The sequence below is a fragment of the Bombus vosnesenskii genome, unplaced genomic scaffold, assembly GCF_011952255.1.
Source record: "Bombus vosnesenskii isolate JDL3184/JDL3185 unplaced genomic scaffold, Bvos_JDL3184-5_v1.1 scf7180000013352, whole genome shotgun sequence".
Classification (NCBI taxonomy): Eukaryota; Metazoa; Arthropoda; class Insecta; order Hymenoptera; family Apidae; genus Bombus; species Bombus vosnesenskii.
In genome coordinates, this window is record NW_022882988.1 from 1,095,191 (window position 1) to 1,108,213 (window position 13,023).

The 13,023-nt window shown below is 43.1% G+C and overlaps 1 protein-coding gene and 1 long non-coding RNA gene across 3 annotated transcripts in view; one reads left to right on the forward strand and one right to left on the reverse strand.

Annotated features, from left to right (window-relative positions):
* LOC117236747 overlaps nucleotides 1–5,675 on the forward strand; it is a 123,096-nt gene extending 117,421 nt beyond the window's left edge. Inside the window, exon 3 of the long non-coding RNA XR_004493904.1 lies at nucleotides 4,969–5,675. This is a non-coding gene — a long non-coding RNA (uncharacterized LOC117236747). The remainder of the gene's footprint in view (nucleotides 1–4,968) is intronic.
* LOC117236734 (insulin-like peptide receptor) overlaps nucleotides 1–13,023 on the reverse strand; it is a 108,304-nt gene that overhangs the window by 69,736 nt on the left and 25,545 nt on the right. Inside the window, exon 1 of one of the 2 annotated variants that reach the window (XM_033499928.1) lies at nucleotides 565–1,243. In XM_033499928.1, the coding sequence (XP_033355819.1) occupies nucleotides 565–1,243 (679 nt within the window). Of the gene's footprint in view, nucleotides 1–564; nucleotides 1,890–13,023 lie in introns of those variants that run through there. The other variant, XM_033499929.1, reaches the window with a different exon arrangement.

A 13,023-nucleotide genomic window follows, 5' to 3' on the forward strand; every position in this document is an offset into this window, starting at 1 on the left:
AACAGTTAGCACAGGACACTTTTACGTCGATATGGCATGTTATACGAAACATTTTGAAATTTTATTAGCACTGTAATCAGACTGTCACGATTGTACTGATCGAATTTAAAACCAATCGAAAAATGTACCGTATGGAATGTAAAAACATACAAATGTACGAATCACGTATAATTGTAAACACGCACAAATTACAAGATATTTATCGCGCACATGTACCGAATAAACAAAATTAGCGTACGGTATGAATTTCAGAATATTCTGTATAACACATAATATGTTCATAAAAGCCGCCTACAAGAATTCGAGAACTTTCGTCAGCCTGTTCATTCGTTTTTCCTTAATTAACGTAAAATGATTCTGAGCTTTCCTTTTAATTCGATCGAATAATGAAATTGAATATTTTATAACCATCGTCTGATATGTTTGCACACGAGGGTCGAAAAAATGAGTTTCAGATGTTACAGGCAACGCATTAACCGAGCGTACTCCTCTTGCCATGTGCCGTCTCAAATGTCATCTCCCGAGCGACGAACGGTAGATACAGACGTAACTGATCGAACTCACCTCCCTCTTCTTTGGAGGAACCTCTTGACATTCCCTTTTGCAGGTTCGCGGAAGTGGAGGGCACGAGTACCAATAGGAACAAAATCGTCCAGGCTAACGCATGCTTCTGCCTGGTCCAGCGAAACGATCTCTCCGGCCTTAAACTCCACCGTACGACGCTGGAGACGTAGCTGGTCGAAGAAGCGTCAGACACCAACCTGTCGCGCTGTGATATCTTGGAGGAAATCATCGTGTGATTTACGTCACGATTCACCACTTGTCGTTGCCCGCGTCTTGTTATTCGATCGAAACGTCCTTCCGTGCTTTTCTCGTCTAGCGTGGAATAATCGCAGCTTCGTCCACGAAGACGCTCGCAGAGATCGCAAACGTTGCTTTGATTTTGGCGATTCGGCAAGAAGAGAGAAAGTGGCGGTCCGTCGTGTCCTGGTGTAGCACTGCTTGACCAACAGTGACAATGACGGAGGACACTGTTCGCATCTTCGCTAGTGTCAGTCAGACGGCAGGTGGTTTCGCAGATCCAGGTCGTGGTGGAAGAACAATCGTTGACAGGGTTAGCGTTGGTCGAGAGACGGGAGGAGGTCGTGGCGGCAACCTTCGCGAGAGTCACGGCGATCGTCGACTCCTCGGACGCCGCTACGCTACCACCGAGCCTGCGCGTGCACCACGTTAACGGCTCCATGTTTGGATTTCTCGCAGATGATGGGCAAAAAATTTTCTGAATAATCGTCACTTCGAAGACGGACCTTCGAAGAACAGGATTCGATATTCTTCTCTGCCGTCTTTCGCCTACACTGACTCAAACGGCTCTCTCTCTCTCGCTATCTTGTCGTTCATCTTCCTCGAACTCGATCCAGTCTTCTGCTTCTTCTTAAAGATTTCTCGATGAACGTGTTTCTTTTCTTTTTTTCTTACTCGAAGAAGAATCGAAGATGCGGTGGATGAAGATTCGAGGAAGATCGGCGAGACTCAGGACCAATTGGAGATTCCTGCGATCGATGGTAGAAGAGACATCTCTCCTCGCGCTGTTGTACAGTTGTTCGGGCTCAATCCTGTATCGAGGATGAGGATGAGGTGTCAGTCCCTTACTATGAAGAAATAACATCGATGACTAGTTGGGTTGAATGGCGCCATCGATTTCGACTTCGATCCAAGTTGAGTTTAATGAATCAAACCACAGGACCTCGCCACTCGTCTCACAGTAAACAGTCGATTTTCTCTCTCCTTTACGAGAACACTTTCAACCTCCGCTGCTTAACACTTCCGCCGACATATGCGAATCGTCTTCGCGTCCTGTTTCTCCGCCGATATTCCCATCAATTAATATCCTGCAATCAGAGAATTATAACGTATGAATTATACGACTGGTTACAGGTATCGATTAAATATCGTCTTTTGTGCACGCATTTTATCATATACGTTTGAATTCGCCCGATTTCCTCATAGAAGGCTCGATTGAATAAACAGCCGCTGGGCGATGATATTTAACCGGAACCCGATGTACTTGGCGGACAAGGTAAATACATATCAGGAAATAAATGTTCGCATGAATTTTATGTAGGAAAACGTCAATATTTAACCCGGAGGGCGGACGCGATTTAATCGGCCACCGTCTGGCTAACGCATGCCCTTCACTGCTCTCGTCCACCACGATGAAGAACTATTTACGAGCCAATTTTTCTCCGACCTCGCTACATTCAACGTATATGTATATGTAATCTGGTATAATTACGGTTTTTTGTAACGTGTTCATCGATCGACTCGAAAATTAACGTGGATTAAATTCGATGTTTTTTAAACCAGAGTATCTGCGAATGAAAGGGTTATTGTTTATCGGGCGATTTATTCGGCTATATTACGCAGAAAGTTATCGATCCTCAAAATTCTAAAAGACTAATTAAATCTAGTATGGATTCCATGTCATTATCGCGTATTATTATTATTATTATTATTATCATCATCATCATTATTATTATTATTATTATTATTCACGAGTATAGCCCGATAATACATTTTACATTACGTTCATTGCTAGACACGGATATTTCTTATACGAATAGAATTAAAAAAATGAAACGGGAGATGCAGGATTAGCTGTGTTATTCACTTGCGTAACGTAAATTTGAAGCTTACGCTTAAAAGAAATTGAAGAATCGAAACAAAAGTCCAGAATATCGACATAAAAGTTGGATAGCTTCGGATAATTCTATCCATGGAATGTCACTCACCATGTTAGTTAGTTTTTAAAGGTAACGTACCAGACAGTAGCCTTTTTCTTATGTGTCTAATGTGTCAATATTGTGTTCTTTATTTTGCAAGAAATTGTCAATTCATAGAACAACTACTACGCAATAAAATGATTGAAATTACCAAGGTGTAATTTCGACCAATCGCGGGGAGACGTAATCGCGAGGAAAGACGTCAACGGGGGTCGTAAATCCCCGTTACGATTATAACAATCGACACCACGAATTGATCGATCCCCTGATTTCCGTTGAGATAATAAGGGGTGATTGAGTTTGTATAACACTGGGATTCACAGTATTATAAAGTATATACTTACACCACTTAGATTACACTGACGTAGAGAAATAAATAGTTAACCGCTTGTCGCACGAAGATGCGATAGACATGTACGCTAGAGCAGGGCTCTTATAATGGAAATTAATGTGTCAGTGGACTTAGCACTGTGATGTGTTTAGGAGAGAAGATGTATGTTCGACACCGCCGAGAACCGATAAAAGATGTGCGTGAAGTATGCGACTCTCACGCTATGTGTAGACTGCTGCGTTAGGCGTTAGTTGGTAGACTGTCTGTCGCTCTTGTTTTAATACGGAAGAAAAGTTCGGTGTGGGTGTGCCCCTGTGCCTAAAGAACGCGGATTCGTTGGTCCCACTTTCGTTAGGAAAAGTGAGGGTAACGAACCGCGGTGTCGATTGGTCATGACCTGCACTACTGCTCGAAGGGATGAGTAGGGAGTCTCCTACCATCGTGGTGCGTAAATGACTGTGTGCGTGAGAAAACCTAGCTCGTTTTGTTACAGGGCTATTCGGATTTTCCTAATGGGTGCATACCCGCTTTCTCCGTGTTTTTAAATGCGACTAATAAACCCAAGGACACCTATAAAACCGAGTGTGTTTCGAGCATATTTTTAAGCTTTAGCCATTCTTCAAGGCAATCGGATTGAAGACATATGGCGAAACAATGCAGGGAAGTGAAAGTTATGGTGGGTCCTTAGGTTTATCGAGGGTCGAAGTGCCGTTACGCAGGTCGGTTGTTGTCCGGTCGCGCGGGTTGGCGTGCAGATGTTTTAGGCGGCGTAACACAAGGTATAGCTCCATTTTAGATTTGTAATTATCTCGCAGAAAAATTCCAAATCATTTGGTTATGCTTAAGCAAAATGAACTCTCCAATTCTCTTGAAATAATAAATAATAAATTGAAAATATGAAATAATAAATCAACATTATGGATATTTTTACGGATCTACCAATGTCAAATGTGAACTTATATCAAACGCAATGCTTAAAACTTTACAAGAAACGAAGCACCTCGTTCCCAGCAGATCGTTTAAATTTTTATGATAAATTAAACAGTGACAATAGACTTATCGAAGACAAAGAGGGCTTCAACGTAAAATGTCTCGACTTTGACGCGGATGATTCTGAAACTGTAATTGCCGAATAATACCTACTGTCAGAAACTACAGAAATTTAAAATAATATTAATTATACTACTCGTTTTTGGATAAGCCATTGAAAAACACTGTAAGAAAACGAAAAGAAATGAAATATACCTAATAGGAATAAAGCTACTCTTTCTTAAGAATAAAAATCTTCAAACTAAATTTATTCGATTTCGCATGATCGAGGTTTTTACGTAACATGGTCCAATTAAAAGTCGCTTGACTCTAACGGGAGATATTTTATTTCGACGGAGGTTAAAAGGGCACACCTCGCTAATAGTTTCTTCTTAATTTTCTTCGAATTTTTACATAGAGTATTGTGCCAGAGCAATTCATAAAGAGACAATCGAGGAATTGTTTGCTTCAGATAAGAAAATGTAGTTTCTTCAAATGTAGGTAATTCAAGTTTCTCGTATCATACGTGATATGCGGTACGAACAATGAGCATTTGATCGACAGTAAAGTTACAAGATCTTTTTCCATCCGGGAAAAATGTCGTCTTAAAACGTTTCTTACATTTTTCTCGAAACCATGTCTTTTGGCATGGCCGTAACGAAATCCTCGAAACTATTGGGCTGGCAACTAAATATATTCCATGTCACACTCGACGTAATACGTATTCTCCCATTCGGCATAACGTATTGTACAATTTAGATGAATAAGAGTACTTTCACATCTCAATTATTTGTGGAAATGTTTGACGTAGGAAATTGAACGTTTCAGATTTTAGCTTGGAAAAGCGTAAATGAAACGCGAAGGGTGCACGACGCGAAGCGAAGCTATTTCCACGACATAATTACGATCACTTTAGGAAACGACGGAGAAACGTTGTTCTTGGGTCTGTCCAACGTCGTGCTAGATTTTCTCGAGTCAACGTTTATCTTTTTAATCCGTTTCGTAAATAATTTCCACTGGTAGAACTTTAAGGGAGATGGATAGGGTAAAATTGAAAAATCCATCTCGTTGCTCTTGTTACAAAAGGCTTCCGCTATGAGACACGAAAAACGCGGATGCGTCAGGCGAGAAGATCGACGGATCCCGGAGGCTATAAATCCAATTAAAATTGGAAAGTTGTGCGGCTGTTGTAACTGTGGCAGCTCGCGGCCGATTTGAGGGCGCACAAAGCTCGTCCGCTCGGCGTGTGTCGGCGAGCAATATTCGCGAGGACGCGTAGGATAGAGCATCATCGTCCAGGAATGTTTGTTTGCGAAATTCGCCGCTGTGGAGCGGCCAAACGGTGCTTTTCATTACGCGAAGCCCTATACACAGGACCCTTTTCGTTGGACTGCCGCCCACAGCGTCGCTCTCAACGATGTCCAGGGTTTACGTTGCCCTAGCTGCCCTTTCACTTCGTCACGCCTCTTTCCACACTCTATCTATGCAACTAGTATCAGTCTTTTTTATTACTATGTTATTTTATTTACAGAGATTTACTTGTACTGTTTTAAAGATCAATGGTAGGTTTTTATTTACCAGATCTTATATTTCTTCCGTTATTTATTAAACCTCCACCTTCTATTTCTGTTGTTTTATGTCTATTACGAGGAAGTTTAATAAATACAATTGCGAACGCACAATTTGTTTCGTAAATTAAGAGCCTATAGATCTAGAACCTTTGTATAGAATTCTGCACGGATTTGCCATACTAATTGCAAGAATATTAGTGGATCGTAAAAGCACATTGGTAAGAGTGATTTGATTCGAATCGAATTAGGGTTGGTATTTGTCGGTTTACTCAAATTAATGGAAAAATTGGAGCTGCCTTCTTGTTACAGCGGTCCCTTCGTTTAGTAGACGTGACCATACAAGATTGAAGTAAATCTAATTCATTACTGTCAATCGGACACATATTCTCGCCAGCTCGGTACAGTACTTTTACTTTTACGACTGTTTCTAGCTTGAAATTCAACCGTCTGATTGGTCGGTACGAGGATCGTTAGTTTAGAAGCGGGACGCACTCTCGCTCAAAGTAGAATACTTAACGAGTTGGCTACTGAGCTAGCCACGTACTCTGTTCTAAGAATAGAGGAACATACTTCAATGAACACGTCATCCATCGTCATTCATCGCTACGAATTCAGGCCATCGAGTTTTGATAAAACTCATTCTCCGTTCGAACCGACCGTTTCGCGAGGCTTCTCCCTCTGGTGCTCCGTGCATCCTGAGTCGTCGCGAAAGCAACTAAAAGCAGCAACCGGCGAGACGTTTCTTCGTCCGACGCGTATGATATCTCGATGTCCACGCGCGCAGATACCCTCTCGTTCTACGCTTTATAACTGGAGAGGGACGATCTAATATTAGTTCCAGCGACCCGTGAAATCGTCACTCTGTTTTCACGATGTCGACCCTCTTGCAACTATAACGAAGAACGACTCTTTGACTTGTATTCGTTCGACTCTCGAGAAAGAGACCCGTAAATTAATAATCGAACCGGGTTCGTCTACCTCCTGATTCCAGACTCGTTTTGCTCGATCAAACGAAAGGAAAACACGGTTTGTCGATGACAAGAACGATAAACCTTTGTTTTGCTCTTCTGTACGGTGGAACGGTCCGCGCGAGAGTTCTATGGCTAGTTTCACACAGGAATATGTGTACCACGATAAGCATTCAGTGTTTCTAGTCACGTTCTAAAAGTTCGTATGGATTCTATGAAGTGTCAGTCGTGAATTAGAGATAAACATGGAATTAGAGCGATGCGAGTATATCTCTCGTTTCAGTTTAAATTTAGTACAACATTTGATTCGAATTATGGGAAAAGAGATAAAGAAGAACCGGTAGAGGAACGTTATTGTGCTTTAACTAAACTGGGGATATATAAATATATATGTGTATGTGTGCGAGTAAATTCATATTTTTACGTGATTATTAATTAATTAGAAAAGGGGGAACCTAAGTAGAAAATTGTTTAACCTATTAAATATTGTAGCAAGTAGTATTCTTCGATATTTCACGTATATTTGCATGTTATGTGCATTTTGTATATTTTTACATCTTTGTATTTCCCACAAACTCATAAAAATCTGTCAGTCTAAATTATAACATGTAATATATAATAAAAAAAAAATCAAACTATTTCAAGATGAAATTACAGCAGATGTACGAATGCTTGTGGGCGGTAACGATTGATGTAGGTACATCTCTGTGTAGAACTAGCCTATCCGTAGAAACGGCACAGCTCATCCGCGAGCACCGCCGACTAACACGGTATTTTCTACTTTCCCGCGGACACGGACCGTGGCTTGGAATGTCCATTCAACAGTCGCGATTCTCACGATCTCGAATAATTGTTTACAGTCGATCATACGGAACGGACGATGGCAATGTCCTCTACCCGTAAATTAGATTGACGTGAAGTAAAAAACGACCGCAGCATGCATCCATCCAGCGAACAATATCATCGTTTACGAGAGTAGGAATCGCGTGAAATCAACGATGGTACGTAATCTCGCGTGTTTCTTGTCTGACTTCTTCGATGAAGACGTCATCGCGTGGCGCCAACCGTATAAATGACCGACGAACAAATCATCGGCGAGCAAATACTCTTGGCAGATACCTAATCGTAATTTATGACAAAGGGGTAAGAAATTCACACGGTAAGTAGCTTGAACAAATAAGACGACTGCATTATGAACGCGTGCTTGCAAAACACCGTTCTGGTTACCATGACACTCGGGTTAAGTAACGTGATTCGATTGAAGGTATATTTTTCTTGCTAACGAGCGATAATTGATTTATTGCGTATGAAGGGGTCAGCCGGGCCGTATACGCGGTAGCACGCGCCCTGGTACCGAGCGATCCGCTCCATTAAATCTCCGCTGCCCCGTCCTCTCCGCTCCCAATACGCTTCTTACCACTTCGTTCAACCAGACGACGACGACGAAGACGACGACGACGACGATGACCGATAACGATCGTTGCCACCCATCGGATTGTCAATCGTTAACATCTCGTTCGTCTGGAAAGCTTCCACTTAAAATCGATTCGATCGATTGAACGTCGGTCGACCCTGGTGTCGAAATTTTCGTTTCGCGATCGGACAATCGATGGTATCGTAAGGCTGAGAATGTAACGCCGTCACCATCGTTTCTGTCAGAGCGTTAACATTTCGTCGCAAGTTTATTCTCCCAGTATCGTCCCGACTTCCCGTACACTTCGTCTTTACGGGATTTTTATGGGATGCGTATTTCTTCCAGCGGCAACAAAATTATACAGAGTGTCTATAATCTTGAAGACGAGCGTGTGTTATCTGGTCGAACGATCATTTATTCCGAAAGGTTGCGTAGAAGACAGCGAAAGGGGTAAGGGAATGCGGATTTCGATGGTTCCTGAGAAAACCGCATCGGGTGGAAAAGTTGCCAATTAATCACAAGTTATAGACTACTGGAAAAATCGATTGGCATTTAAAGCATCTACCTATCCGGTTCTCTGCCTCTCTTTCTGTGCGCGTGAACACCAAAACAAGCTAAAGAAGTAGCACTAACAAGAGTTTAAAAAGGCAGGGAAACTAGATCGCGTGACTATTCTCAGGACAAAGTAAATTTTAAAACGCGGAGGAACAGTTCGGGTAAACTGTAGGGAAAAAGAAGCGATTATGCTCCTTCTCTGTGTACCACGGAGAATAGGTAAGAGACTTTTCAGGGCATTGAAAAAAGTCGGAATGAAGTTTGTTCCGGCGTCGAAACGCACTGCAACGTAAAAAAAAAGGGGGGGGAGCGAGAAGAAAAACTAGCGAGATACCTGTCTTTTACAAGCACTTCCGTGCGGCGTAGAGACCTAGAAAACAACTGGATTGTACATGCTTTAAACACGTTCTACGTTGTTCTCTATTATCGATCGTTCTACAACACCCGAGCGCGTGGGAAAAAGCAGAGGGCTTCGGTCCTTCGGGAAACGAACCGACGCAACGAAGAGCTGGAACAAACTCGCACGACTCGTATGTATATCTGTAAAAGGGGTCGCCGACCAAGATGTATGCATAATCGCGAAACTCGTCATAATGTAGAAACGCTTGTCCCACGGAGCAGCCTGCGGGGATGCTTTTTAATCACGCTTTTATTCGGTTGTCAAAGGAAAATACCTGGGTGGTGAAACGCCCTATTTAACATTGTAATGCAATATTATTGAGAAACATAAATAAATTGACTTACATGTCGTTTCATGGAGGAAAAATATATTCGAATAATAAATGCTCGATAGAAATCCACCGAAAAAATTAGAAAAACGACAGTGTTATAAATACGTACTTCAATTTCGTCGAAGTTTATGAGACTTTTAGGAAAAGCGGAGCTTGCTCACAAAGATAATTTCTCATAGGAAATCCCGCCTTTCGATCGAGAAAAATACAATAACGGATGACCACTCTTCGCAGCGTATTCCATCCGAAATGCTTCTAGCCTTCCTCTTGTAGGCTGACAGACGAGATAGCGTGACGGAAGCTAAAATATCCACGCGGGATGCAAATAAAGCCGACGTAGTCCGTCACATGTCGATTCGTCGCTTCGACACGTGCGCATACCGCTATTTATCCGTATCCGTGATACGTATCGCGCTAATCGAAGAATATATTTCACTGGGAACGATGAAACGTTCCCGGGATTCGAGATCGCTGTAATGGTTAAACATCAAACTCGAACGTTAACCGGTAAGTGGATTAATTCAACATGCCCAGAAAAGTTTCCACGACTGTTGTTATATCTCTTTTTTCGCAGGGATTATTGGAACAATCGTAGCGTGGTCCATTAACGACGGAGATCTTTCTTGATCAAATACGAACGGGGATGGTGTGACACAAACAGACAAGTCAGTCACTAGGAGTACATCGTGAAACGCGAATCGTTCTATTTACTCCACAGTTAAAGTTACTTGATAAAAATATACCAAACTAACAAAAAACATAAATATATCAATCCAAATATTTATTGTTCGTATATTTTTGGAAGTAACTACAAACACTGAGTACGCTTAACGAGTACTGTTAACAGAGAGTACACTTATAAGTATTAAAACTACAAGCTTTACATAAAGCAACATTACGCGTTAGTTATACCGGTTCGTTTCGCTGCGTGTTTGTACCGCTGCTAAACGAGATTGTTCGTTTCTGAACAAGTAAAAATCCCCGGGAAAAATACAGGGATAATAAAAACGAACGAAAAACTAAACATACAAAGAGATAGGCAGTCTGAATTTTTCCGTGTATATCGAACGAACAAACGAATGTCGACATGAAAAAATCCATGAGCTCACGGATGATTCGCTTTAAAGACCGATTACCGAGTGCTCTTCGCTCGGATAGCGATTACGCGTCATCGGTTGGAAAAACATTTCAGTCAGATTAGCCGTACCGGAAACGGACGATCTGCCGCGCTTTTGATCCGTCGTCCGTCCGTTTTATGCGTCGCGACGCGGTCTTCCCGCGCCCCTGTGCCACGGTGCGTGCGTGCCGCGTGTAGTCGGTGCATCAAGTGAAACGAAGAACGAGGAAGATGGGTACATTGTTGGTCGCAGCGATGCACTGGAGTGGGGAGGATAGTAGCGCACACACACGGCGGCCAGATAGTGGGGAGAAGTAGGGGGTTGAAGGGGAAGGGGGAAGCAATCGACTCGTGAACGAGGCGGCGAGGGACGGAGTGGGGAAACATGGTGAAGTACGGTCGACGCGAAACACAGGAGAAGTACGGAGAGAAAGGGAGGGGGCAGTAGGCCGCAGGCTTCATTCACCACGCCGCTACGTTCTACTATGAAGTGTTTGTGTTCGCGTTTGCCGGTCCGTCGACACCGACCATCCGACCACGTTTATCTTTCCCTCTCTCACGCTCGGCGCTTGTTCTAATTCTCTCTCCTCGTCGCTCACTTTCGCGTATCACCTGTCACGCGCTTCAAACGGAAGTCTACCGAGACTAGGCATCGTATAATGGTGACTATCGCTAACTTGCAGATATTTCGCATGCCTTTTTTCATACGTAATATTTCCTAGATTTAAGATGTCACAGGTATTTTACGTAGAACCGTGTTACGTGGCACCGTGGAAATTTGATAGAACCGTAGAAGATTTCGATAGAATTCTATGATTTAGTATGTCATCCGCGTGCCACAGCGCCGCGAGAATTTAAAGCTGTGAATTCCAACGGTCGGTGTTCCGTAAAAATAGAAGTCGCCTAGGGTATCGGTTCAACGCACTGAAAACACGGTAGCTCTTATACCGAATCGTAGCCGCGAAAGGAAACGGCAGGAAGAGAAGGAGATGGAGGACAGGAAGAAAAAGAAAAAGAAGAGGAAGAAGAGGAAGAAGAGGGAGCGATGCGTGCGAGAGAAAGAAAGGGTCACTGTGGAATTAGACGCAGGCCACGGTGTCTTTCTTTCCTTCGAAGCGGTACACTACGTCGCATCGAGCTTCTCTATTGTCTTTTTCGAACACGCTCGATGCGTGGTTGGTTATTCGCGTACCTACAGTGTTGCGGGGACCGAGTGAATGGGAGAGAAAAGATGGTCGATACTCGTTCTTCGTCGCTAAAGGTTCGTTCAAACACGGCCGGTAGTTCGGTCAAGTAGCAGGTAAAGCCGAATTTACACTGTTTCATTCTGGATGATCACTGCGGATGATTCGTCGTAATACCTTGCTTCCCTCGTTTCATCCGCAATGATCCTCCAATACGAACAGTGTAAATTCGGCTTTACCTGCTACTTGGCTGAACTACCGGCCGTGTCTGAACCAGGCTTAATGCTCGTTCGACTCCTCTCTCCGGTCTTGCCATTCCACGAGAAGAATCTCGTATATCGACTCCGCAGCCCCTTCTTCCTCGATTTAACGAGTCGAACCTTTGACCAATCGCTGGCGAGGATCGTAGCAAACGACGACGCCGCACCGAGTAATGGTACTTGAGAAGCTACATACGCACTACATTCATGGGTTTCTGGCTGGTGTCGCGTCAATAACTACGGAGGTCCATGAGCGAACAACAAAGACAATCACGTCACCTCGTTCCTCGATCCATCGCGGCACGCTCTAGCCGCGTGTCGATAGGTCTTGCGAATCTTTTTTTCCAACTTGTCTCGTTTTGTCTGGCTCCGCTTCTCTCGCAGACTTTACATTCGTACGCGACACTCCGTTCTATCTTGGAACGCAGTCGTTGCGCAGACTGCGTTCCTCGTCCTCTATTTGCTTCATTTCTCGATTTCCACCGAGTCGCACGCGGTCCCTCCCTTTCTTCCATACCGCGCGTTTTTCTCGCCGCGTCACATTCCTCCTCCACTTTCATAAAACGACCGCATATGAAGACCATAGAGAGAAAGAACACGACAACCAAACTTAAAATTTAATAACTAAATAACTATGTTATTAAAGTTGTGCCTGCATTTGTGAGATTCAATACGCAGTTTTACATCTTATTGAACATTCCAAAATTGTCGATTGTCCTGATATTAAACACGTACATACAAGATTTGACAGAGGTTCGTGATCTATCTTTAGAAAACCAGGTATATTTTCGAAGCTCAGCCACCAAGGGCCACGAAAATACTAAAATCGACAAATATGGACGCGTCATGGTCTTTCGTATATGTTTAAACACACGATACCAAGAAGAAGCGCAAAGAATCGAGAATTTCGAGAGCAAAATTCGCGACATTTTGTAGCAAGCGGTGTACGCGACCTGTTTTCCGGCTACTTTTTCTCCTTCCCCTGAATAAATTTACATAGTAACGATGGGCCGCGCTTACGTTTACGGTTTACGTTGTACTAAGCTGCTTCTTCTCGCTGCCCTTTTGTAGGTCATACCAAAT